This window comes from Mchenga conophoros, linkage group LG16 (genome assembly GCF_057382185.1).
Source record: "Mchenga conophoros isolate Kocher_MC1m ecotype Shallow Benthic linkage group LG16, M_conophoros_male_GT1.1, whole genome shotgun sequence".
In the NCBI taxonomy this organism is placed as follows: domain Eukaryota; kingdom Metazoa; phylum Chordata; class Actinopteri; order Cichliformes; family Cichlidae; genus Mchenga; species Mchenga conophoros.
Genome location: NC_140541.1, coordinates 23,184,477 through 23,212,470, shown reverse-complemented (window position 1 = coordinate 23,212,470; position 27,994 = coordinate 23,184,477). Strand labels below are relative to the sequence as shown.

The following is a 27,994-nucleotide window of genomic DNA, read 5'->3' as shown; positions in this document are numbered from 1 at the left end:
AGACTGTTGTGCATACAAGCTTTGCTTTTTGAAAGAGCAGCAACATAAAAGCACACAGGCCACATAAAGTGAAAATTAGTTTATTGACGTTGCATACACCAAGAAACATTTCTCTGATTTTGCGGTTGCAGTCCAATGTCTCAATCGATACGCAACGTGGAGTCATGCTTGAGAGGAAAGGAAGCACTTCGGTTTCGCGGTGAACTCTTTACTGTTTAGACCTCAAATCCCGCATCGCACAAGTCATTGTCACAAGCTGTTTAATGGACCAGTGAGGTGCACGTGTAGCAGACCTGCACGCTGTTTGTATTTACATGGAGCATCACTAACGACACAGACTTGGGGACAGCAGAGCAGCATTCACCTTGTCCCAGCTTGATTTCTTTTTGCTTTTCCATTCAGCAAAAATGATGGCCTAGCTATTCTACTTAGTAGAAAATTTTTGATAATATAAAATGAACAATGATATTTAAGTAAAAATTAAAAAAAAAAAAGATATGCAGTTAATAGGCACATGTATAAAACTCATTTATACATTTAAAACCTTGTAGCCCCTTGAAGCTTAAAAGACAAATATAGTGCTTTTATCCAGCTGTACATTAACCGTTCAACACTGAAACGGGCATATCATTTTAGAAAAAATATAAAATGCTTTAACAAAAAAAGAAAAAAAAAATCAGTATACATTTGACTTCGATAGGTAAATGTGTGCATGATCTGCAGGAACTACATTATGTCTCAATACAGACTTTAATAATTATCACTTCTGACTTTTTAAGTGGTAAAAAGGCTAGGATCTCTTTTTTGGAAAACGTTTTGACGTTTGCCATCTTTGAGTTAAAATTTGATTTTGATGATGCATTTTGGAGAAAACAAACAGTATAAACATAAATCACAGCACAGGGCTGCTCCTGGCACGGATATGTTCTGTGGCTGCCGGCATGGACAATGTCACGTTATTTTAAAAACAAACAAACAAAACATTTCTCTCCGGATTGTGATGTTGATGAACTTTATGCAATGCATAATCGCCGAAGTGACGCCTCAGCAGACGGAGTCACTGGACAGGGGCAGTTTTGCACTGCGTCGAACCTCCTTCTCTCGTTTCTCCCGCTGCTTCTCCAGCTTCTCTTGGGCCTTCCGCATGTCCTTCAGCTTTTTCTTGATGGTTGAGCGATCACTCTGACTCGTCACTCCAAGTGCCTGACAGAAAAAAAATTAAAAATAAATCAATAAATCAAGCACAGACTTGGGGTAAATATAATTCCACCACATTTTCCATACCATTACTGAAACATTTCAAAATTAGGACATTTCAAACCATTTATTTCATCACAATTTAATTACGTTAACTGTCAGAAAATATCACAAAAAAACCCTGGGATCTTCAAACTGACATGTTTAGTAGAGAGACAGCGCTAACTGTGGATGTATGGAGAAATTGATGCCGTCCGTGTGTTGTCACTGCAAACCTCTCCTGTGCTACTAGGGACTACTTTTTCACAGCAGTTTTTGAATTTATCACTGAGTAAATAACAATCATTACCTCAATGTAAGGACTATATGCCAGCAAATGTTTAAAGGAAGGTTTGCTGAAACCACCAGGATGCATGTGAGGGAATGTAAAGTGGGAAAGCTTGAGGAACAAAAACCTGACCACATCAAAGAGTGAGGACCCAGGAGGGAAACAAGTCCTGGAGTTTTATTTGTTTCTATGAGCTGCCATTGAATATAAAACACCAGGTGATGACCACAAGGCATTTATGCCACACACCCACCCCCATAAATGCTGTCCACGATGTTGGCCTCTTACACAGGTTATATCGTAGGCTCCACAAAGATTCACTGCAGAAGTCTGAATCAGCTCTAACGCTGCCCTTTTACAAAGAAACAACTTTTTTAAATATACTTTTAACATATTTTAGTTTCAAACTTGTGTTATATGAAATGCAAATGTAGCAGTGAAATCAGACAAATATTTAGTCTTATAAACACCACAGTCTGACTAATACGCTTCGTGACATGACTTTAACCCCACACCCGTTAGAAATGTGAAACCTAAATCTGGCCACAAGGTGGCAGTCACAGGCTGACCTGACTGAAGATTTTTTTCTATAACAAACTTTGTTTGATCAATCTACAACACTGACTCATTTGTAAGTGCTGTATTTGAATTTTGTGTTTTACCTTTAATTTGTCGCTGTCCAAGTGTAAGAGCTGCTGGCCGTCCACTCCCTTAGCGGTGAATTCGGGTGTGTACTGGTCCATATTCATGCCCATCAACCAGTGACAGACCTGTTGATTGGTCCAATCAGACACTGGCCGGTTCTGCCACTGATACTCTTTTCCTGTGGCTGCTGGTTCATCATCCAAAGTCTGCAGAGGAAACATATTAACAAATATTAAAATCCTCATACTGTTGCTTCTGTTAGAGCAGCAAAGAATTTATACCACCCTTATACCACCTTTTTTTTGGGCCACATGTTTTTTTTTTTTGTTTTTTTTTAAAGATTATGACTCGAAATGCTGGGAAAATACATTATACAGAATAAAGATGTATAGTTCATGTTCATCGACTAAATAATGCCATGGGCTTGTGTTGCCTTGTGTAATGCAAAGTATAGTGATGGGTGTTGAGCAACAAATCTAAAAATGTCAGCAAGCTAAAATTGCAACTTTGTGTAGGTGAGAAAATTTTGCCAGGAATTATGAGCTGGTCGAGACACCCGAAGAAAGCCAACAAAAGGACATATCCTACGAGTTGATTTGCATTTCCTAATCTAGCTCAGAGAGAAAAACAAAAGCGTGCAAAGACAGCAAAGTACCAACAACACTCTGATGCATGTCAATGTCTTTATGTTTTCCTGAGACACCTGAAAAGAATTGACGACATCAGAAAAAACAGACAGTGAAACATCACTCAACAGGCAGCGGAGCAGTCAACAAGGTTCTGTGCGCTGCCAAAGCTTGTAAAAAAACAAAAAACAACAAACGAAGCACTGGTTGCACAAGTTCAAACTATTAACATCAGCTAACAGAAAAAGCTAAGCCACAAGACTCACTGTAACACAAAACAAAAAGATTTAACAGGCACACATGCAGCTCTCTTATATTCCCTCTCCATTCATGACTTAATCTGTACTATGAAAGGAGGGCGAAGCTCAAAGAGCATGCTTGAGAATGTCCCCTTTCAGCAGCATCAAGGCGTCCCACACGGCTTTTGTGACTGTGCAACAAGGAGAGCACTCACCTCGCTGGAAGAGAAGATTAAAGTGTGTGAGCGCCCAGACAGATTGGGTTCAGCAACTAACCCAGAGATGTCTGAACTGGGACTGGCAGGGTTAGAATCATCTATGACTGAAAAACTCTGGAACAAGTGGAAACAAGGAACTTGTTTACTAGAGTAACACAGCACCACTCAGCAGTTCTTTACGAGAGGCAAACAAACAGCATTAAGTATGAGGGTTAAAAGCTAGGTTGTCTTGCTTAAGACTGAAATTAAGATTTAATCTTATTACTATGGCAGCAGTCCATGTCATTGATTATAGGCATTGATTGACTGTGATCTTCAACATGTGGAAGGATTAACTATGTAAGAAGTACTGAAGCTGCTAGACTAACACTAATCCACCACCAAAACTACATCGACAACTTCTGAACTACCACAGCTGACACTAGAACACAAACACACAATTATTCAGGTATGGGGTAATGTTTTAATTAATTTGATGCTTGGATCATTCTTAGATATAATGCAGACTCAACTCTGGGTTAAATTTAGAGAGAGGGAATTTTTATCCAGGCCTCCAGGTTGTTGCACCAACTAAGAGCAAGTTCATATGCAGTTAAATTTTAAGACTGTTAGTTACAAGGTAGCAGTGAGTGCTGGATTTTCACACAAATCTCTGAGTAGATTTCTGATTAGCCAGCGCAACAGTCCCTGGAAACTAGTTTTGGCGTCTCTGTTTCATTTAATAAAAGCCAGAAGGCTCTCTCAGCTATAACGAAGGAAAATTAGACAAAAGTTTCCTGAAACAGTACCACATACCCACTACAAAAAACAAAATAAAACTGTGCACTATACATGGGATGCAGCTGAGGTGAGAACTTAGGCATCCAGAGCTATGATTGTTAGTATTTCTCTACTGTGTCATCTAAAACCAAAGGTGAAACAAAAATGTGCATACTGTACCAAATCTAACGAGCGACTGAATAAAGAGGACCAGGAGAGATTTGTCTGTTTAAAGGGAAAAAATGCCATAAAGCACACAGCAATAGAACCAAAAGCAATTTTTTTCCCAGTAATCTCCTTTTGGTGCGATCATGATCTCATTAAAGAGCATTCTGGGAATAATCCAACCACACAGCCTTAAATGAAAATCAGACTTTTCACTGGGGGCAGCTGATGTGTCACTACTTCCAAAGTTACTGAAAAGGGAACCAAATCCCTCACTGATGTGTCTCTCTAATGGCAAACTCGTGGATCTACTTATTAGAGCCTTTGGAAAGCACAGTGTATCTGAAGAACAAGCCCACAACAGGAAGTCAGCCTAACACTGTTTTATATAATAATGATAAGACTACAGTCAAGCCATCAGTACTGAGAGCTGGTCACTCTCTTTAAAGTTCAAGTGAAATTCCATAAAACAGTGTTAATCTATTAAGGCTGTGCTCGATACAAATATTTTCTCTATATTCCACGTTTACTTCTTTACATACATTTTCAGGAACTTCATACCTTATTCTTGCGATCTTGACTTTGCTCGCTGCCAGTTTCATTGGCAGCATATGCCAGGCTGTTGCTGGAGGAAGAGGGCTCTCTGTCTCGGTCCCTGTCTTTGTCTCCAAACCAGGAGAAAGGCATACAGGTGGGGATGGAGGTCATTGATTCTGCAGGGGACAGGTTCCCTCCAGATTCCTCTAGTAACTCTGCTGAGCCCCTGGTCATAAAAGAAAAGTTTAAATGTAATTAGAGAGACACAAACTTACACGTGTTTATGCTGAAAATGCGCCACATTCTATAAAATTAATAATTGTTAATAAACACCAGCTATTTGAGTAATGAGCAAGCAAACCTTTGGAAGATTTGGAATCAACAATGAAGAAAACCAAACAGGATTTCTATAAATACTGCAAAATTAAAATCTTGTTCACCTTCCAATGTGGCAAAAGCAACGTCCCCATAAACAAATCAGACTTTTTCAAATATATTCATTTTTTTTATAAACTAGATTCAACTGTGAGTAGCCATAAAATACCTGCTGTCCAAAGATGCCCTCATTGCATCTTTCTCATGTTTTCTTCCTTTTCCACCCGACTTCCTGAGACCCCTGTTTCGATCATTGGAAACATTCATTTAGTTAGTTTAAAAAGCCAAAAGCTTACACATACAATAGTGCTTGATTTGGATATTTACCCAAAGTCTGGAAATCTTCTTTTAGGCTTTCCTCCACTTGAAGGCTCATTAAACTCCTCTGTAATGAAGCAATAAATTTCAGTCTTGGGAGCAATGCAAGAAAAAGCCTTGCTATTCCACACATCTCAAAACAGACCTTGCATACCTTTGGAATCTTTGATCTTGCCTTTGGACTCCCTCTTCTTCGCATTTCGTGTGATACCAGAAGGAGACTGTGGTGATGAGCTGTGTTTTTGGGGCGACAAAGAGGAACTTTCAATGCTTTCAACACTCTCTCCCTGTGATGGGGACAGAGATGGGCTATTGGAATGCTCTCCTTTACTCCTGGAACCATCTCTAGTCTCGCCTGGATCATCTTTCTGTCCATTCCCAGGATAGAAGACCGGCACTGGGAGGGACAGACTCTCCTGGATGGACCTCCTCCTGCAGGGAGATTGTAGCTCCTCCTGCTCGTCCTCGCCGTCACTTTCCTGTTGGGACCAAAACCATAATTTACAAGGACAATGCAAGGAAGAGGGGATAAAAGCTATTTATATAATAGCTTTATATAAGCTCTGCCTCCAAGTAATGTTTGGCTGTTGTCTGTCTCAGTATAATGGCGCACTATTATATTGTTTATTAAAAAAAAGAGAAAAAGAACAACATTCCCTAGCCTGTCAGTATGTTTAAACATCTTCTGGACAGAAGTGGTCTCACATGGCTTACAGTTCAATCACATGCCGATATTATGCTCTTTGACAGGATCACAAGCTTTTTCTTTCAGACCTGTGAGTATGACGAAGCCACAGCAAGACTCTCCTTCAGTTTGCTCCGAGACGGAGGCTGACGCCTGGACTTCTGAGCCAACAGGGCCTTTTCTCTGTGTGCACTGGTGTTCAGGCGCTCCGTTTCAGGAAGCAGCTCACTCCAGTCTTTTTCTATAGCAGAGAAAAAAACAAATGCACACCTTTTCAGCAATTTACAAGAGTTCAGAGTTTATTTGTACTTATGAATGATTTACAGATCTCAAAATAAAAGTGTGACATGTACACTTCAGTTTTGGTACCTAGATTTGAGTCAACAGACTGTGTGTGTGTGACCGAGTGCTGGCTGCTCAGTCTATCCTCTGCAGCAGATTCCTGAACAATCTGACTCTCCAAAGCTGACTGAGCTCCTCTGGACTCCAGGACAGCTATCTGTGGACAAAGCATCACACTCTGGTTCATTTCAGTATCTTACAAGTCTGGTTATATATAAGCATTTATTTTTTGAGCTGCAGTCTTACTCTGTTCTGCAAGCTCTCCAGCTGCTCCTTGTACCACTTGTCTTTTTCATCTAGACTTTTTTTCAGTTCCTCCTCTCTCTTCACAAAGTCAATCTCTCTGGGGAGGAAACAAGGAAATGTGGCTCCCATCAGGATTTAAGCTTATAAACATGTTCAGTTTTATGTGATTATCACTAAACCATGCAATTCCACAGAGATATTTTCTGCGGAGGATCACAAAATAAGAGGCTAAGTTTAGACCCAACTGTTTTTTCTGTTGTTTTTTAATGCATAGACACAAATACATATACTCTTAATTTACACATATACTCTTTTCCAAGATCTTCCCACCATCCCTGAGTTACATGGTTGATCTCAAGCGACGTCAGTGATGTAAATCCATGCAAATAATAAATAAGCACTCTCCCACACAACACAGAGACATTATTTGCTGTCACACACTCTCAGACGACTCTCTTAGACCAAAACAGTTTTCCAAAAAATATTTTAAGATGCACCGCAAACGACTGCCTTCTGGGTGTTTTGATAATGCACTCTGTATAAAACGAAGATAGTGAAATACCTCCGTTATAACGTAACAGTATGGCTGTTAATAAATGTCCATTTGGTTGTAAAGTACTGTGTTGTTACTGGAAATCCCCCTGGCTCCCTCTAGTACTTGCTTCCAGTTACAGTGTTAAGCTCTGTTCATATTTGGTGCTAACAGGCATTGTGGGTGATCAAATCACAATTGGGGAGCTCAATGTATGCAATTTCAAATGTTCAGTTCACAACTGGTATTATCTGTATATCCTGTAATAACAATTCTATAGTTTGAAACAACAGAAAGGCATCCTTCTCACATTTGCTCATGAACTGCTTCAATCAGATTTGACCAACTTAAACCAACTTTTATAAACATCTGAATTCAACAGCGATGGTTTTTTTAAACAGTGTTTTGTAATTTATGACAAACTTACTTTTGCTGGTAATCCTTAAGCAGTTTCTTGGCTTTGTTGTACTTCTTGTCCAGGGTCTCATACTGGGTCTGAGTCTCAGCTAATTGTTCATTCACAGTCTTACACAGAGCCTGGGCTTCCAGCCAGTAATTCTCCAGCTTAAGGATCTTGTCATTATTCTCCTCAATCTTAAGCTCCAGTTCAGACTCCCTGGCTTCCCACACCGATTTATCCTCCTCTGCTGCCATTAGCTGTGCAGAGAGATGGTGAATGTTAGGCTACGTTCACACTGCAGGTCTTGATGCTCAATTCCGATTTTTTGATCAAATCCGATTTTTTTGTCTGCTCGTTCACACTACAAATAAAATGCGACAGCAAACGCGGCCCACATGCGCAAAAGAAGACGTCACACACAACGCACTCTGTTTAGACCCAGAGCAAACAATATTGTTTGACTGATGGCCGTTAATATAAAGACTTCGGACTTTACGTTTCCCAATTTTTGCTTTAAGTTATTTACATAATAATGTAGATAACCTAATAATTATCCTTATTGCTGTTTTAGAGGAGCGGTGCTTCAAAGGATAGTTGCAGATTTCTGTCAGAATCTGCAGATTATACAGTACAAATAAAATGTTCACGTTTCTCCAACGTTGTCTTCCCAACAGTTTCACTGACATCTACACGGGATGGCCAGGAAGCGTTCGTGATGTCTTCTCCGGCGCTGATAATTGGCGTCTGTCTTGTGTCAGTGATGTAAAAGACGGATTTAATGCGACTTGACCATTCACACAGCAGTCGCTTTCTAAAACATCGGATATGTATCGGATTCAGGACCACATACGAAAGTGACCCAGATCGGATTTGAAAATATCGGATTTGTGCCGTTCACACTGTCATAGCATGATCGGATATGGGTCGCATAGGGTCAAAAAAAAAAAAAAAAAAAAAAAATCGGATTTGATGCGCTTTCGCCTGCAGTGTGAACGTAGCCTTAGTTGGGGTTGGTAAAATAACTTAATAGATGAGCAGTGTTATTTTATTTGTTAAATACTGACTAAAAAGACACACGTCACAAATTCTGAATGTGTTTTTTTTTCCTCCACAAGTCAAACTTTGGGGTATGTAAGGTTTACTAACTCAGACTTCTGAGATGATAACTTAAAAATCTGGCCAAAAATAAATACATAAATAAATAAATAAATATTATTGCAGACATGGGTGAGCAATAAAAGAAACTCAACTTTTTCTATTTTGGTTTCTTTTTTTTTTTTAAATAAAAATAGCATGGTACATATTATTTAAACTTAAGTTTTTATTACTACTGTATTATGTTATATGTTACATCAAGAGCTTCACCATACCTTTTCTTTTAACTGGTTTATTTCAGCTGTGGCAATGTTGTGTTTGAGCTGGAGCTGGGGGAAAAAGAAAATTGAATATTTTGTTACCTACATTATGTTCATTAAACACTTGAGTATTAACTTTAAATAACCAAATGTCGATAGTAATGCCTCTTTAAACTTGAAGGCCATCTGAGAGCTGTTCATGTTGGTCGGCATAAACAGGGACTCCGAATCAGGGAGTTCAAACACCTCTACATTTCGCCCAGGAGAGAAATTGGATCCCAGAATCCTTTCATCCATTCCATCGTCGTCTTCATACCGGTCCTCCTAAAATGTGATATCACACATGACATTTGATATTGCCAATAGCAACACACCCTCTGTGCACAGGACAAAGGTTAGCATGTGTCAACATTGATCCCAATGTCTGGAAGAAACACTGTAATTATTTTATCATATTCAAACACCTGTAGGTTGACTACACCTATCTGCAGTAACAAATGTAAATACTATGATGACAATTTTAGTTCATACCTTGGCTTTTCTTTCAAAGAAATTAATTTAAACAAAAGAAAAAGAATATCTCAAGGAAAGAAAATGTCACTTGCATTTATTTATTTTTGAGCCAAGCCTAATGATGTGATCATTAACTGATCACAAACAAAGAGGTGAATTCACCATTCAAGCATGCTTAAACTGCCATTAACAGCTCCACATGGGAAATCACTGGAAGCGGATGTGACATTCTGGACAGCTGTACTGCTCAGTTTTAGAACTGTTACAGCGTGAGCAACTGCTATGAATTAAATGAATAATTAAATGAATACTGGAATTTTGTGCTCCTTTTTCTCAGAATCAACCCTTAAAACATGGAGCTTTAAAAAAAAAAGGAAAAAAAAGGGGGTGGGGTTGCTATGCTTGATAAGAGTACAGTGTTTAAAATTAAGTGAATGAATTTAATCCATCTTAGAATGAGTCAAAAAAAAAAATTAAGAACAATGTGGATCACTTTAAAAAAGTGCCTGAAAACCTCCTGTTTGCACTGCATATCCTCTCGCTCTCTCTGCTGCAAAAGCTCAGGCCTGTGGCAGCTTGAACTTCAGAAAGCAAACATTTCACAACTCCAGCAGACAGACGGTAGTTAAATGAACACTTTCCAACACAGCCGAATGGTGACACATGGTTTACTCACAGCCAGCTGCTCATTTGCTGGTTGAGCTGAGTGGGATAGGTCAGGGCGTGGCAAAAGGAGATAGTGCTATTATCGTGGCATGTGAGCTTTATAATAATTACCAGTTTTCAAGCAGCAGACGCTTAATTTTTCTTTGGACGGTCTGATGTACAACATGGTTTTACAATTTCTGTTCACAGTACTTTAATGATGTCATGTCATCACTATGGGAATTTTCACATCTCTATCTTTCATCCCACGTGACAACAATATAGCATAAGGATGACCAATGATTAATCCCTTAAAGATATGAGAGGGGTGAAGGAGCAGCTGACTCACCTCTTCTGTTGAATGTTCATACGGGTCATCCAGGTCTTCCTGCTGCTGCTGCTGGTTCTTCTCCTGTTCTAGTGTCTCACTTATGAGGCGGGCTACCTCGCTTTGTGTTCCTGGCTTCTCCCGACCAATCAGAAACCTGTTAATGTTAACCTTGTTAGTAAACTATTTATCATAATACTTTACATGCTGCTTTGAAATACCACACTGCAGAGCATCTGTTATGCCTACTAGGGGGAAATGCAAATTTTGGGTTGCATTTCAGGCCTCCCCGTGTCACGCAGGGGTGTTTGATTTTCCTATGATAAATCAGTAATATAATGCATACTTTGTGCAACCTTTCCTCAAAAGAGAAAACAAACACACCTCACCTCTGACCTCTTATGGGAAAAAACACAGACTCAACTACTAGCTTTATTTTAATATTTTAAGATAACAGCGATACATTCTTGTTACCAGTAAGGTATTTTAACTAAAGTTGTTTTTAATTAAAGTTTTGGAGTTTGAACTGACCTGACTGTGCCTTTGGTGTTCTTTAGCACTGTGGCAGCAAACAGTTGAGTGACTCCCACCAGACTGATACCATCCACCTCCACTATCTGGTCATTGACCTGAATGCTAAAGACAGAAAATGAGGTGATCACAAAATGGAGTATTTCAAAGTACTTCAAATGGGGAGTTATATTACACACCCCTTCTTTAGATGACAATAAAACACATCTAAATATCACAACAAACAGAAACCGAACGATTACTAAAGTGGAGAATTTCTTGAGTATATCCATTAGCTTCGTTGCAAAGTTATAAATAAACATGTTTTTTCAGGTGTGTCAGTAGCTGTGTGACATTACACTGTGGTGTAGTACACGGTGCATTTTATGCATTTTTTTTTTTCTTCGAAGTCTAATCAGAAGAAGGTTGGAGCAGTGTGACTCACCGTCCATCTTTCTCAGCTGCTCCACTCTCAGTTATGGTTTTCACAAAAATCCCAAGCTTTTCCAGACCCTGGTCAGCTCCCACTCCCATTCCTATTATGCTGATACCAAGCCCATTGTCTCCTGGATAAAGAGAAAATAAGCACATTTTAAAGAATGGGTAGAAAGAACTGCATAACAGCAAACTTGAATTCCCACCTTTTAACTCTAGATAGCCTCCACATGTGAAAACATAAACGACTGGGTGAGCTCATCTGTAGCCTGTGCTATCGTCAACCTGTGAAACTGCTGGTGTTGAATACAATCTCTAGGAGTGTCGTTGACTTTTGGGGGGGTTTGGCAGCTTCATGCCATGTGTATACTTGGAAGATGAAGATGTAAAGCTTTGGCACGTAGAGTTAAATTTAATAATATTTTAATACATTAATGATTGGCAAGCTATCACCTCTCTTTATATTTTCAATGTCAGCACATCCTTGCAAAATTGTTTTTAGGTCTATGCACACCATACGCCATCATTTGATTAAAGAAACTGCTGACTGTCATAAATACTATTAATGCAAATCTATTCCAAAGTTACAATGGTCAACTGTTAAGATCTGTGAACATACGGTTGGCTTTGGAGAACAAACTTATCTTATTCTTTAATATGTGTTATTTATTCATTTAGTTATGGAAAACCCACCTTTCTCAATCTCCACGGGAAACACGTCCATCTTCTCCACCCTCTTCTCCAGCTCATACTCTGCAGATGCTGCAACTGGGTCAACATCATCGTTACGCCGATCGTATTCCTCATTAGAGAAGGTACTGAAAACCTGTGGCAAGAAAAATAGTCCATGGCATCAACAGAGTCGTTCTACGTCCTGACCTGGCAGATAAGCATCACACAAATTTATGAGTTAAATCCACAGGATCCTCACAGGCACAGGCTTTTTTTTGTTTCTTTTTAATAAATCTCGGCAAGCTTAACAAGGACACATTCTTGATATGGTTTGGGGAAGAAGGAATTTCACTCATGCACTGATCTTTGCTAGAGAAAATAAGTCATCAGTTCACTCACTACTTAACTGTAACAACGTGCTGGGCGACAGCTGAACCCATTGACTTGGACCAGTTTCACTAACATTTGCTCTTTCAAGTTCTGTTACACTTTCACCATTTTTGTCACCATTGGGTTTAACTTAGGATATATAGTAGCTTACATTTATAGTATTGATCTTCATGTCTTGAATCAAAGTAAAATGTCAGTGACACTAAAGCTCAAGAGACATTTTAAAACATGCTCTATGTAAGAAGTTGTGAACTTTGCAAGCAGGCTTCACAAAGTACTGGATGTGTCCCAAAGGCAGCATGTGTGTGCAATTATAAAGCACACACAAGCCGTATGTCAGAACAAGAGCAGCATGGAAAGCGGGGCGCAGCTGGGGGAACCAAGCAGTGGATGTAGCAATGATCAATATTCAAAGACGACAAGTGCGGCCATCAGCACAGGAAAAAGAGACACAGGAGAAAACCCCCCAAAAACATTAGCCTTGGTTAGCAGGCATTATCCAGGGCTCGGAAACAGCCCCATGGTTTAAAACACACAGCAAGACAACAAGTTCCATTTATCCATTTAGCAGAAATTATATTCATAATCCACTTTGAAAAACAACAAGGGTCAAGCCAAAGTGAGCAGCATAATACTGGGAAAAATGGACATTGATCGCCATCTGTGGTCACTCAGTTATTAAAATATGTAACCCAAAAATACTTTGATTAAAACAAGAGAATTTTTTTCCAGCAAAATGCCATAAAGTGAAGACAGCAAATTACATTTGGTATTACAGATATAACATTACTGTTTTTAAAAGAAGAAAAGAAAAAGAAGTAGATTACAGTTTAGCAGACTCCATCAGAAGCTAATGCCTGATTATGCATTGGTAAGATAACCCCCCTGCTTGGCATTCATTGTTAATCTTAATCTGGGTGGAGTTATAATGATGCCAGTGTTTAATAGTACATCCACGCAGGTATGTAAAGGTTTTAGAGAAAACCGCTCTAAGCCAGAAGGCATCTTTTTCAGGAAAGGCCTCGGATATTTCAGCAAGACAATACTAAACTACATACTGCAGCTATTACAACAGCTTTACAGTAGACAAGTACGTATGCTGAGCTGTACTGCCTGCACTGCTGTTCCCAGATATTTATAGACTGTTGCAAAAAGAAAAGAAAGAATTGGTGTTGTAGATTAAAAGCAATATTATTAATTTCTCAAAATATAAATGTAGGGTTCTAAAAAATGTAGGTTTTTTGTTTCATTAACAGAGCATTCTCATGAAACAATTTATTTATTTTTTTTTTTTTTAAACAGAAAATTTCACATGAATCTTGTAACTATTAAGCAGATGTATTGTGCTCTAGTGTACATTCCTGGGAAACACTAAAACAAGAATCCTAGAACAAAAGATGACACAAACAAAAAACAGAAACTACAAAGTCTATAGGATTAGACTGATTGAGACATTTACCTTCAGATTAAATGATGTAATTAAATAAACATTTCCACTGAGGTCTAGATCCTGCAGCATGTCAAGACTTGAGGAATCAACCACAAACAATCTCATCCTTCCTCAGTCTTTCTTTCTCCTCACAATGTAGCCTTTGGATGAAGCCCAAATACACTGCTGATAGCAAGTTTCCCGAATAACTCACTAAGCTTTATGTTAAATCTGTCAGAGTGAATTACTGCAACCATTTCTGTTTTACAACATCCCACTGATTATCATCAAAGTGGACACATGGAATACATAACACTGCTTCCTTTAGCAGTCTTTTACAGAGGGGAATTCAGACACAGGTCAGTTATACCTTAATGTTCCTCACGGCTTCATTCAGACATAACCATGACAGTGCTGCAGAGTCATTTCCTGTTAAATCCTGTCTCAGTGACGGGGATAATTTATTTTTAGTATTTCAAGAAGTTACTACTGCTGTGCAATAGCACATGCAATTATCTTGCTTTGGAAAGCATGGGGTATATCCAAGATCCTAGAACCTGTTCTTTTATATGCTATATTACATATCTCCAGCAATTTATTTATTTAAGCAGTGCTATGCAAAAGACCCACATCTGAATAGCTTTTGCAGTGTGAGACCACTGTGAGGAGTCTAGATGGATTTATAGTCTAGGAAGAAACGCTATTACTAGTTACACTAGTATAGCATTTCAAACCCCTTTAAAAAAAAAATAAAAAAAAATACCGTATTTCCCGGACTACAAAGCGCACCTAAATATTAGCTGCACAAGCTAAAATCAGGAGAAAATCCTGTTTTGTACATACATTAGCCGCACCTGACCAAAAGCCGCAGGTGTTTCAATGTTGACTTATCATATGTAAGAGAATATGCACAAAGGGAATTGTCAGGAAAGAGATGGCTGTTTGGAGACATCACTTTTATTAATATTTTGAAAAACAAGTTATGGGTACATATTTGCACATGTAGTACATAACAGTAGCCTACAGCACACCAGAAAAATAGATTTGGACTACCTTTTAGGCTCAGGTGCAGTGACACAGCTTTAACAAGAAGAAAAGTCAGTCATTCACCACCATCTTTCTCTTCTTCCTGCGCACTAAAACCACCAAAGTCCTCTTCTCCAGTGTCGGATACAAACAGGCTCAGGATGGCTTCGTCATCCACTCTTCTTCTCTCCTTCGTTGTCACTTTCAAAACCAAAGAAATCCTCATTGTCAGTGTCAGAGTCGAACACCCTCAGAAGGGCCGTGGCGGTGTCCTCCTCTCCATCATGCAGCAGTCCAGCCCTTCAAAATCCGTTGGTGATCGTGGATGTTTTCACACTTTTCCACGCTGTCAGAATCCACCGGTGGAGTTGGGCATAACTTGCAAGTTTATCGCCGCTCATCATCCACGACTTCCGCTGAACGCGTACCGCTACTTTGAAGTTTGTTTTTCGCGCTACTTCGTACGGCACTACGTTGCCTGGCGGACGGACATGTGACTAACATACCACTCTTGAACCCCGATCCTTCCGCCAGGCAACGTAGTGCCGTACAACAGCGGAACACACAAAACAAATCGTCTTACGATATGACAAAAATCACGGACAATCCATAGAAAAGCCGCACCTGACTAAAAGCCGCAGGGTTCAAAGCTTGTGCAAAAAGTAGCGGCTTATAGCCCGACATTTACGGTACTGAAATAATGTTATTCCAGGTGTAGAATTAATATTCCTGTGCTCCCTTCCCACATGTCTTTTTTTTTTTTTTTTTTAAATCTACATCAAACTAAAGCAAGGTGTCTATACATAGTGTGAAGCTTACATATTTCTATTTAACAACAAGCCACTCAAACACATGAGGGTTACTAATACTGCAAGTCTGTGACTGTCTTTATAAATAGAAGTGGCAGCTATTAATTTACGCAGTTTACATGGATTTATCAGAACTCAGCAAAAGTCTTCACTAAGGATAAAATCTACTGTTTGGTTTATACTTTAAAGAGTTAGTAGTTGAGGGATGAAAATGTAGGTTAATGGAATGCAACAAGCACCACTGAATCCTGGTCTGTGGCATTAGCTGAGGAGCAGCTTGGCTTCTACCCCATACCTTTCCCTGATCTCTCACGTCTGACTTCCCTGTTGCCATGGACTCCTGGGCCTTTTTCAAACAATGTCCTGTTCTGTCCAGAAACCTAATCACTCAACCGCTGTCTTCTTTGCAAGAAAGAGAAAAATCTATCTTTATTAGCGTCTCCCTTTACAAAAACACCCTTAAACACAGCTCGCTGTTTCCAGATCAGACAGATAAATTCATTTTCATTTTATGTGCAGAACATGCCCAGCACAGTAACCACTTGAAATGTAAACACGCAAATGTCGATCAGACAACTGACTCCAACAAGTATGAGAAACCAAAGAATGGAAGAACTAAAAAAATTCCTTTAAGTTTATACAGAACAAGGTATTTAGTGCGCATGGGAACCAGACAAATCCAAGAGCTCGTGTTTCATTTGCTCTGGTTCCCCTCCCGATCAAACAAATTTCCACACAGACTTGCTCGTGCTGGGCCAATCACAGCTGTTTGTGTAATATGGGTGGGTTTAAGATAATGATCAGCCTCTCCTCACACTGTAGTTTTCTTACATTTTGCCATCATTTAGTAGTGCATCACATACAAGGTTATTATACACAACTAAAGGCTCAACTATCACGCTTTCTTATTTTAATAGAAAACTGGACTTGAAATAAAAATGACCATAAACTGAAAGAATACTTATTTACTACCTTTAGAAAATACAAAACTGTAATGCTGATCATGTGTTTTGTTACTTCTACCCTTAATTGACCCCTTTCTTTGATTTCTGGTTCTTTGGTTCTTTAGTAAATTAATAAAATAAGACGTACTTTAAGTATGCCATCTATACGTTTCCATGTCTTTCAATACACTAGCTGTCTGCAACATATGATATCTTAACAACTCCCACAACTGTAATGGTTGTCTGTTCTCTCCATGTGGGCTCACATGCACAGATGGATACATGCCCACACCCAAACTGAAATCCTTTCCATCTTTCCCTCCCCACAACAGAATACCAGTGTGGGAAATGAGTCAGCAGCTGTGAGGAAAAGTCAACCCAGAGAAATATTTTGCCAATGCAAAAAAAACAAAAAAAACAAGGGCTGACCACTGATTTGGAAAGCTCATAATGTAAGCAGACCTACAAAAAGACAACAAATCAAAACATGCTGTGGGAGCTAGATGGGGCAGGGGTGGTGGTCTGGCACAGATCAGAGAGTAAATGGGAAAAAAAAAGCAAAGGGGCCCAGTGCTGTGATCCTGGGTAAATGCACCAGCAAACAGAAAAATATGCATCTACTACTTCCTGCATGCATTCTCCTAAAATGAGTTTGTAGAGTTCACCATGACTGACTGTAAGTCAAGTTTGAGTTTGCCTTTTTTAGACTTCAAAGTGTAAAGAACTGCAGCAGGAAGAGGTGGAGTCTGAGAAGCGCACAGTGCCATAACAGAGTCAAATTTCCAAAAGGAGCGCAAACATAAACAGGTTGAACAGGTTTGTTTATAAATAGCACAAAAGCCACTTTTGTACAGCAAGAGCTTCTGAAAACTACAGTTATCTTTGAGTGAAATATACACAGCATCTGTTAAATGTGCTCGCTGGTAAAGGGATAATGAAACCGTTTAAGGCCATCACAATCAAGACTCATCCCATGCCAAGCTGTTTAATGAACAGCATTGAGCTGACGGCATTAGTATTCTGCCCTGTTTCGTCAGAGTCACTCACCAGTCCAGGTGGCTGAAGCAAAATCGAATCCCCTCCATTTGTTGGATTAGGGTGGGACCAAGTCAGACAAATTCCCGAACACAAGACCCATTTTAGTTAGGAAATGGAAAGCATAACGCTAAGGGGTGGATTGGCTGCAGAGGGTAGCATCCAAATGTCAACCCCCCCCCCCCCTTTTTTTTTTTAAACTTTCTATGTAAAATACAACTAGAAGGACAAGCCTTCTGCCTTGCTTCAATTAAGTTTAGCTTGGCAAAAATGGGGGGGGGGGGGGGGGGGGGACACTCCTGGCTCTCCCGGTTTTTCACCTCATTTTAAAGTCATTAAACTGTGATCTTCATGACAGTTGAAATGTCTAAAGATCCCAAACAAAAGCTTTACTGCGGGCATATGGGACACCAACCAATAAAAGAAGGTGCGTGCTTGGGCAGCAACCCATGTGTACAGTGTAATCACCAACAGTGCAAACAAAGAAAGATGTGCTATGAACTGTACAATCCTAAACCACACCCTGTGTGTTTGAGAAAGGACAATACAGTCACTTGACCAGCAACTGCTAGTAACACTTCCTGTGACTCTGTAAGTGCAGCAAAGCAGCAGGTGCAGATCCTTTTTTTGTGTGTTATGAACCACTTATGTATAATGTTCAAATTTCTTTGTGTGCAACACAACACACAAAACCGTGACAATTTGGACAGATGTAGAAAATATGTGGCCCGACAGTGATTTTGCAGACTTTGACCCCAAACAGCTAACACACCTACAGGAGAGATTGTTTATTTTAAAGAGTTCATTTGATCATGCTTGATGTTTTGCTCTATTACAGTGTTCAGGAAGAATGAGAAATCCAGGTTATACAAACATACTGTGCTACACGAAGATTTGTTTAATGGTTTATAGTAGAGCTGGGCGATATGAGATTTTTTCATATCACGATATGTTTTTTTCATTTCAGGCGATAACGATATCTATCACGATATAAGCCAAATAACTATATTTGTAAGATTTAAATGTGCCGTTGCTCACAAGTAAAATGTGAAATAATCAGCAGCTTGTTTTTATTTATTTATTATATTATTTATTTCCCATAATAAGTTCAACAGGGTAGATGTACTTAAGGAACATGAGACTTTTTCAGATAAATAAAGGCAAATATTGCAAACTACACAAAAGGCAGCCGCTAAAGCGTTTAAGTTTCAAAATAGAACAAACGAAACAGACTAAATTGTCAATTCCACTTAGAAACAAAATATTAATTCTAAAAATAAATCTTAGTTTGTGTTACAGAAGAACAGACAAAACTGACTAACTTTTGTCAATATCAAATAAACTGAGAACTAAAAGGAAATTCTCAATCTCTCCTTGTTGTATAGCTTAGCTTTTCAAACAGTTTTAACGGTTACTTTAGTCTGACAAAAGCCGAATGACGAATTAGCGTTTCCAGTCAGAGACTGAGGCTACGTCCACACGTACACGGGTATTTTTGAAAACGGAGATTTTCCGTTTTCGTTTTAAAAAATAATCCCGTCCACACATAAAGGCAGAAATGAAGGAAAACGCTGCTATGAACATGCCAAAGCAGCAGGTGGCGCTAGATTCCTAACCGTGCAGAAATGTTGGCCAATCAGAAGTCTAGAAGCCTCGGTGGGAAAAAGTAAACAAAGCTGGGGCATAGAAGCAGAACCGAGTCGTATGTGTGGAGGGACAGTAACTGTGTGTATATGTAAGCATTTAAACACTGCAGAGAGTAGAATTAACAGTATTGTAGAAATTCATTTCACCGAAACAATAACGTGGCGCACAGTGTGACGCATGCACCAGTTCATTGTATTTCCAGACTTGCTTTCGGCACAATTTACAGTGCACGCTACTCTGTTTTTTGTCAGACTTGAAATAGCCGAAATACCTTCACACTACGGAACTTCTATGGCTCTTCCGTTCGACAATCTCTCCGGCGTTGGAACCATTATCTGTTTTCTCTTCGGTCACGCTCGGTTGATTTTTCTAGTCGGCACACTCATTTCCTCCATTACCCGCTGGCTGCTTCCCAAACAAACACACATGCGGCTTGGCACTTGTGCTGTACGTTACAAGTCACGCGACGTGACGCTGCGGCTGTGATTGGTTCGGCTCTGCGCTACTTAATTTGGATTGGCTGATCTTTTTTTTTTTTTTTTTTTTAAGAGGACAAGAGCGGCGAGGTCTATCGCGATAGCTTAATTTCTCTATTGAGTAAAAGTTATATCGCGATACATATCGTTATCGTTCTATCGCCCAGCTCTAGTTATAGGCATGTCCTTGTTCAGAATTTGTTTGGTGACGATTAAAAACAGACAGTCGGCTCCCTGAGTGACCATTTTGCTTTTAAATCCGAGTATGTACGATATGATATATAAGAGCATGTAGACTTCATCAGACAGTGTCACAGTAACAAAAACTAGACTTCAACAGTGCAGTGCCTTGGTAAATGACTCCAGTGTTTTGGCAGTTTTTCCTTGTGTAAATGGGCCACGTTAATGTCAACATTTCATTGTTATTCTGTTGTCTAACAACAGGAGCAGAAAAATATGCCCGTAAGAAGAGACTGATTGTGAATTCAGCTGTATCGAAATATGATATAAATGAGTGCAGAGAAGAGAGAAGAAAACAAAACAGATGTAAACTGAACAGAAAGCCAGCTGTGTTTAGCTGCAATGAAAAAGACAAAGCAAAATTAAGTCCAAGTAACACACGACTCTTCTCTATTGGTTATAAATTGGTCAAGTTTCCACAGTTCATGGCCAGCATTTTATTTTCCTGGAGATCTGATCTGTGTACAGTGATTAAAGCTAATCATTATGTTGACCACATTAGATGCACCAGGCAATGTTTGGTTTCTTTTACTGAAACTATCAGACTCAAGGGGGAAAAGCAAAAAACTCCTATTACCTCAGAACACCAGGTTACTGTTGTTCGAGTCAGAATTAAGATGTTTGTACATTAGTCATACCAACACATTAACTAGTTATGCATTCTGCAAGGTAAAATTACTGTTTTTGTTATCAGCAGAGACTGATGGTTTTAACCAAGACAACAGCTTCAGTTCCTTTTTATAAAGAGTGGTCTGACAACAGCTTCTACCTAAAAAAACAACTTTAAATACAGCCTACAGTTAAACTCCTAATGATCTTTAAGTCTGCTAAAATACATTTTGCTCCTGTCCATGCACAGTAGTGCATGTTAGCAGCATGCTTTGATACTCCGTTATCAGTAAATTCTAGCTCAATTCCAGCCTATTAGTTACCCATTTTCTAAGTAGAAAGAGGGGGAAACTGGCATGCAAACGTTCTTGTTACAAAGGGGCTGAAAGACTGCTGGGAATAAGAGACTTTACATATTCACAACTCGTACTTTCATTTAGAAAATTCTCAGCAGAAATGTATTTTAATGATATGGGACCTGTAATGCAGTAGTGCAACATTTTATCCTGCTGATTCAGCTAGAAGGCCTCACAGGCTAACAGCACAGCAACATTTCCTTGTCCTACTAAAGTGTAACTATCCTACCTGCTTTATTTTCAACACCTTTATTCATCTTATATAGAACATCATGAGTATCATATTCGTGAAATGCATTTGGTAGTCAATCATTTGGTATTTTACATGTTGCTGGACTGCCTTAGAAGAGCTCTTCATCCAGCGTGATTCGTTTTGACACTGGACATGTCTGTCTTTCCTCCATAAAGAGGAAAGACATGTCCAGTGTCTTTCCTTCATAAAGAGGACCTTTGTTTCACACAGCACACCTCCTCCGTCAATAATACTCAGGTTACTTAGAGAGTTAATACTGTTCTGAGGCAGAGTACAAAGAACTTCCTCTCTCCTAGTCAGCTACAACTCAAGTGCACTCAGTCCCAGTGCCAACTATGACTAATAGACAGTGGAGAATGATGCTGTGCTAGCAAAAGGCTTTAGTTTTCCAGGTAGGAATGTTCGCTGTGGGACAATCATGAGAGCACAACCAGCCCACGCTGTTGTGGTCCAAATCCGGGCAGATATCATCGTTTTAACAAACTCCTGCCCTATGATGCAGTGTGTGCATCAATCAGCCCTACTTTTCAAAAAGAATCACAGTCTAAGTAGAGCCACATAGAATATCCACCTGATCACATATTTGTCTGTTGCATAAGGTATCTGGTTTTCAGTTTCTATATTTGGGCGTTCATTATCTTTTGTTTTCAAATGGGAAACTATTTAACCACACAGCCCTGAAGCCTCAACATACTTTTCACTCCAGACAATGATCATCATGTCATGTCACGTCATTATCGACATCTTGGCGACATCAGTGAAAGATTCCACCACTTTTCTCAGTCTTTTAGCAACTCTTTCCCAAACTAAATAAATAAATCACCAACCTAAAAATCTATGGACAGTAATGCTGCCAATCTCAAGTCTTCTCCACCACGAGAATGCTGCTCAGTCTGAGCTAGCTAAACTGTACACACAAAGGTGTCACCCAAAAAAAGTCTTTACATAGCCTGAGGAAAAACGTAAGAAACTTGGTTTCTTCTGTCTTTTTCTCAGAGTGATACTTGTAAATGTAGCTAAAAATCACAGGCATCATCTTCAACTTATATCTTTAGTTACTTGTCAAGTAACGTCTCAAATATCTGAAGCAAAAACAAGCTCGTATTGTGGACAGCACTCATACTAACTAACATTAGTCCATACATGTAAATCAACAGGGAAATTCATTTTAACATCATTGATCAAAATCCATCCAACCTAACCACTTATTTACCTGAGGAGGGGCTGGAGCCTATGCCACTGACAAAGGGTGAGAAGTTGCGAGTCAACCAAGTAAGATTAATAACTAGGTGTACTTACTACACTGCCGACTTGCCCACATCATGGATGACAATATCCATAATGTGCATCCACATACTGTCCACACAGCAATCAGTGCTCTGGTTAGATGTGCCACATATTGATCAAAATTGTGGTTCTTTTTCAGAATTGACTATGTATGCACCACCTGATGCACCATCAGTGAAGCAAACATTTTGACCTAGCAAACTATGACACACTTGTTTTTTTGTTATGAACAAAGTAACTCATTCGTTAGTTGAGAAAACTGATTTATATATAATTCATTATATATAAATCAGTTTTCTGAAAACGAGATGTCCAAGGCTAAGAGGGATAGTGGATATACTGGCCAACGGATGTTGAATATGAAGCTGCCAGGCAGGAAGAAAAAAGGAAGACCACAAAGATTCATGGATGCAGTGAAAAAGGACATGCAGAGCATTGGTGTAATAGAGGAAGATGCTAGGGTGGGATTGACACAAATGAGCCACTGTGGTGACCCCTAAAGGGAGCAGCCGAAAGAAGAAGAAAACAGTATATTAAAAGGACTATAATTTTCATATTGTTCACATACTTAAGTGTCATGCCAGCAGTTTAGTATGTGAAAATTTGGAACAAGCCCTGCAGATGCCCACTGATACAAACTTACATATGAACTAATTTAACCTGATATCAAGGAGTTCTCTTTTACAGACAGTGAATTGCTACAGAGAAGACAGCTTAGTGTTTTGCTGTGACATGTGTCTATAAAGCTGTGTTTATTCCTGTCATAGCTAGATTTTGGGGGGCTAAGGCACACAGTTTGTGTCCCCTTCAGGCCAGGTCAGCTTCTGGTCCCCTCTCTCAGGACCCCCTACCAGGATGACTGGGATAGGGAGGAGGACCCCACACCCTCAGATAACAGCACATTTCAAGGCCTGGATAAACACTGGGCTGTTCAAATGCTGTGTGAAATCTGCTGGTGTGATTCGTTTCCCCTGTTTTAGCAAAAAGTTGATGAGATATGATGACAGTTAAGTATCAGTAGCAGGAAAAAAATAAATAAATCACTTCTGCTTCACACCCCCTAATAACTAGGTGGTGATGTTTGCGCTCGTGATCTGTGTCAATACCAAAAGAGATTACATCAGCTGAAAAACAAGAGTGCAAACGTCTACAATATATAAAACAAATGATAGTACAGGGTTGTCTTTGCTACATCTAAATTCAATGTGATGCATTATCCCCTAGTCTAGAAGTCTGTATATTCCCACTTATGTGCCTACTCTAGGAAGATGAAATTCACCACTGCTTATTTGGGGAATTATGTTTTTAAAACAGGGACTGAAAGAGAAACATCCCAGAGGAATTTGTGCAGAGGAATTTGCTACCCCCCCAACAAAACCCAAAACAAACAAATACAAAACAAAACAAAAAAAGAAACAAACTAGCATTTAAATTTTTTAATTGGCCTTGTTAATTGACAATGCCTTTGCTCAAGTATAACTGATATTTGTGTTTATGCAGTGGTGGGTAATAACAGGAAAATTGAATAGTTTAATAAGGTGACACAGACTCTTTAATGTCCATGAATTAATGTTTAGAAGGTTCCTTTAGGTCAGGGGTGTCAAACTCAAATACACAGTGGGCCAAAATTCAAAACTGGAACAAAGCCGCGGGCTAACATTAATATTTATTGAGAAAAAAAAAAAATCTTCCTCTAGATATAAGAATGAATCTTTTCTTATGGACTCAAACAAGTTTTGCTGAAAAACTGAATATGGAACAAGCAAAGCTTAATACTAAACAATATATATATTAGCTGTATAATACCAGTAGGCCTGCTCCAATAGTAATTTGGTATGGCTTCGCGGGCCAAATGACATTAGGCTGCGGGCCAAATTTGGCCCACGGGCCAGAGTTTGACACCTATGCTTTAGGTGGTGACTAAGCCTGGAAAACCCCCATCTCTGGGTAAAATGAGATGAGTCATAAGAAAGAAGTCAAAAATATGTTAATTACAATTGTCCTCTCAATGTTCACCAACACCAACAAAACTAGAGACTCAGGTGGACTATAATGTAAATAAAAAATAACAAGTGTTACTGTTAGCCAGGGTCAACCAAAAAGAACTGTTGGACAAACTGGATAAATACGCACATCCATGTTGGACAGACATGAAAAATTCCTTATGACAGAAACAAATAATTCATGATCAAAAGGATAACCTGTCTAAATGAGTTAAAAAAAAAAAAAATTTGTACAGTGCAGTTTCTATGAGTCTACCTCCTTGCAGTCTTGTTCAGCAACACCTACTCTTGGACGCTTTTAAGCAAAGTCAACATTATTATAAAAAATATGACCAAACAAAACCACTACCCCCCTTATCCCCAAACAGCTCCCCTATTAGTCATGGGGATTAGGGAGACAAGGTTGTCAAACTACCTGTTTTCCTTGACCCTATGATTAAATGAAGCATCGTTTAGATTTTCTCAGCTGTGGCAAAACTCATCTGATGATACAGTGCAGCAGCTGTGACGTCAACAAGTCCAACAAAAGCATTCATTCTGAGCATACACTCATTTGTCTTGTGTCTTCTGGGAAACACCCCCAGTCAGACACCACTGCTGAGTCAGTGCGACGGTGGTTTATAATGAAGGTGCTGTGCAATTTGTTTTAGGTTTTTTTGTTTTTGTCTCAGATGAGCAAGAATGCTTCAGATGCAAACAACACAAAATACTTACCAGAATGGGATCCGTAGAGAACTTGATTTTCCTTTTTAAGGGAGGCTCTTCCTCATCTGACAAACCAAGGACCTCATAACAGTCATCGTATTCCCCATACATCTGATCCTCCTCATCTTCCTCCTCCTCTTCCCTGAGGACCTGGTCCACTTCCCTGTCATCCACAAACGCTGCATTTTCTATACCATACACTACTGGAGAAGCTCTATCCTGTATGCCCTGGCCCACCTGCTCCTCCAGCTCACCCTCTTCTTCTGCTGCTGCTTCATCATCTACGTCACGTGTGTCTTCACTATCCCGACTCACAACTACATTGTCTTCCATTCTCTCTTTCAGCCCAAATTCCCCATTATCCTCTAAGAGTGTACCTTCGCCTACATCCTCTGCAGTCCATTGTGCCTCTTTTGTGTCATCTCTTAATAAGACCTGGTGGGCAGGGGTACAGTTCAGTTTTTCTGGAGCATGGGTTCTTTTCAGGTCTAACTGCTGATCTTTGGGTTGCTGAACCTTCTGAGCCTGAAACACATCGTCATTATTCTCATCTTCATTCTCCTCACTTTCCGAGGACTCATGCTGAACCACTACCAGTTCAGCACGTACCATGCCCACCCCTTTGGATTCTGGAGAGGAGTTTTGACTGGGAATCTTGTCCCCAACAGGACTGCGTGCTACACGGTCATTACTCTTGGCTTTTTCAGGGTATTTGCCCCCGTTGTCATTCTGTAAGCCACCAGCTGATGGAAGAGGCTGTTTCACATCCCTTGGGGGTGGACTTTGTGGTTTGCCCCTCTCTGAGTCAACAGATGTCCTACTAAATCCATCACCAGATGATGTCAAGCACTTGTGACCATGGCTAACTGGGCTTGTTTGCTCTGGTGAGAGAGGTTTGTGGGTGGCATCGGTTGTAAAAGAAACTGATTTGGATGCTGAACTGGTAGCTGGAAATGTTGGTTTTGGCCCAATATTTGTCCCTAAAGGTGTTGGTTTGTTGTCTCTCTTTTTGTTAGTGGCATCAGAGAAAGAGTCTACGGCGTCTTTAACAGGAGATGTAGGTTTATGTAAGGTGTCCCCTGTTGGAGAGGTAGGCACTATGTGTGCAGTGGTACTGTGTTGTTTAGCAGATGTTGTGCTACTGTCTTCTGAGTCATTCTCAACTATATAATTCTCCAACCTCTTTGACAAGGGCCCCGCATTTAGTGACACCCGAGGCAGTTTCTCAATATCAGCCTTCTCATCTGGCCGATTTTTAACTGCAGGTGAAGGAGTTTGCTCTGATTTGTTAGTGGTCTCTGATCCTGATACTCTCCTTGTGCTTTTCCCTTCATCAGAGGCACTTCCAAGTGACAAACGATTTACTACTCTGTTTGGAGATTGTTTTTCCACGGCAGGCTGCTCTTTAATGCCCCTTTCAAAGAGTTTTCTGGTCACAGAAAACTTCTCTGCCAAGGCCACTTTGTCAATCTCAGCATCTTCTCCCTTGGGCGTTTTATCCAAAATGTGCGATTCTGGGCTTGCTGCACTGTTCAAGTTAAGTCTGTGAGTGCTGACCGGAAACTGCACCTTTGGTGGAGACACCTGGGTTACATCAGACTTTAAATTCACTTTCCCATCTTGGCTCTCCTGTTGCTGACCATCCATCTGTAGGAATATATTCTTTATCTTGTTCACTCTGGTCCCAAAAGGCCTCCCCCTTGAGTCCTCCCGGTTGTCACTGGATCCATTTGCAAAGGTATTAGACGCATTTTCGGACTTTGTCCCATCAAAGGAGCACTTAATGGCGTGGAAGTCAGACTTGTATGCATTTCTGTGAGGGGACGCGCTCCTCAGGCTCCTCTCGCCTGCTTTGCTCTCCGCTTTGATCATTCTGTTTGTTTACGCTGCACACAACTCTTAAAATCCAGCTCTGGAGAGAGTTACAGTGTTTGACGGTGAGCAATTGTCCCTCGACAACTTTACACAACTGATGTCATGGGTCCGGCGGAGAATTTCTGGAGCACGGTTGTATCAACTAAGCACAAGCAGTAAAGTCTCCTACAGAGAGAAAAGCAGAGCAAAGTCTATCAGTGCATGGACGAAACAATGCGGTCTCACCACAGCCAACGACAACGTTAGCTATTTTAGAAACTGCACGCAAACAGGTCGTTCAACTTTCAAATCAAAATAGCCTGAAATGTAGCTTCAGGTAAGCCTGCAACTTATGTTGCACTTCATTTGGCTAGCAACTTGGAAAGGTTAGCGTGAACAGCCGATTGTGTGTATTAGCGCTAAGGTACAGCAACATTATGAGGCTCTAAAGCCACTTTAATGAACTACGAACTTCTTTTTGAACAAATTAAACCGGTTAAACATTACTCAAAACGTCGGCACCGCCAAACATTGATTTAAAAAAAAGCGCGACCAACTTCAGCTTAGTCGGCCAACAGTTCAATAGGAGCGAACGTTGGTATCTCGCTCTCGACAACTCATTGTGGCAATTCCAGCACGAGTTGTTGACAATATTTCAACATAAAACACCACACCAAGGTGAACAACTTTCTCAGCCTCTCACCTCTTTGTTGTTCCATCGTGCTAGCCCTCTAAAACTCGTCAAGCGTTTCAGTTTTACACTAGCAAAGTTGTCCCTTCTCCTTGCTCACCGCCATCATTCCCCCGCTCCAGCGGCTTTTTCCCCCTGCCTCCTCTTTGCACTTCCAGACCTGCCGCGGA

The 27,994-nt window shown here is 40.0% G+C and overlaps 1 protein-coding gene across 4 annotated transcripts; it reads right to left on the bottom strand.

The window, feature by feature from the left end:
* Positions 1 to 64: 64 nt before the first annotated feature.
* On the bottom strand, positions 65 to 27,994 carry ppp1r9ala (protein phosphatase 1 regulatory subunit 9A-like A). Of its 4 annotated transcripts, none has more exons than XM_085248625.1 (20): positions 27,837 to 27,994; positions 25,289 to 27,319; positions 12,092 to 12,224; positions 11,409 to 11,529; positions 10,985 to 11,089; positions 10,475 to 10,610; positions 9,133 to 9,291; positions 8,983 to 9,036; positions 7,640 to 7,869; positions 6,681 to 6,777; positions 6,462 to 6,591; positions 6,182 to 6,333; positions 5,562 to 5,886; positions 5,417 to 5,474; positions 5,259 to 5,330; positions 4,739 to 4,940; positions 4,193 to 4,237; positions 3,251 to 3,367; positions 2,188 to 2,376; positions 65 to 1,203 (listed from the first exon to the last, which is right to left on the bottom strand). In XM_085248625.1, exons 2-20 carry the CDS (start codon positions 27,149 to 27,151, stop codon positions 1,045 to 1,047), a joined length of 4,347 nt encoding a protein of 1,448 aa, XP_085104751.1. In that variant the 5' UTR covers positions 27,152 to 27,319; positions 27,837 to 27,994; the 3' UTR covers positions 65 to 1,044. The 4 variants fall into 4 exon arrangements, with proteins under 4 accessions (XP_085104751.1, XP_085104753.1, XP_085104752.1 ...); XM_085248627.1 differs by having other exon boundaries at positions 9,214 to 9,291; XM_085248626.1 differs by lacking the exon at positions 4,193 to 4,237.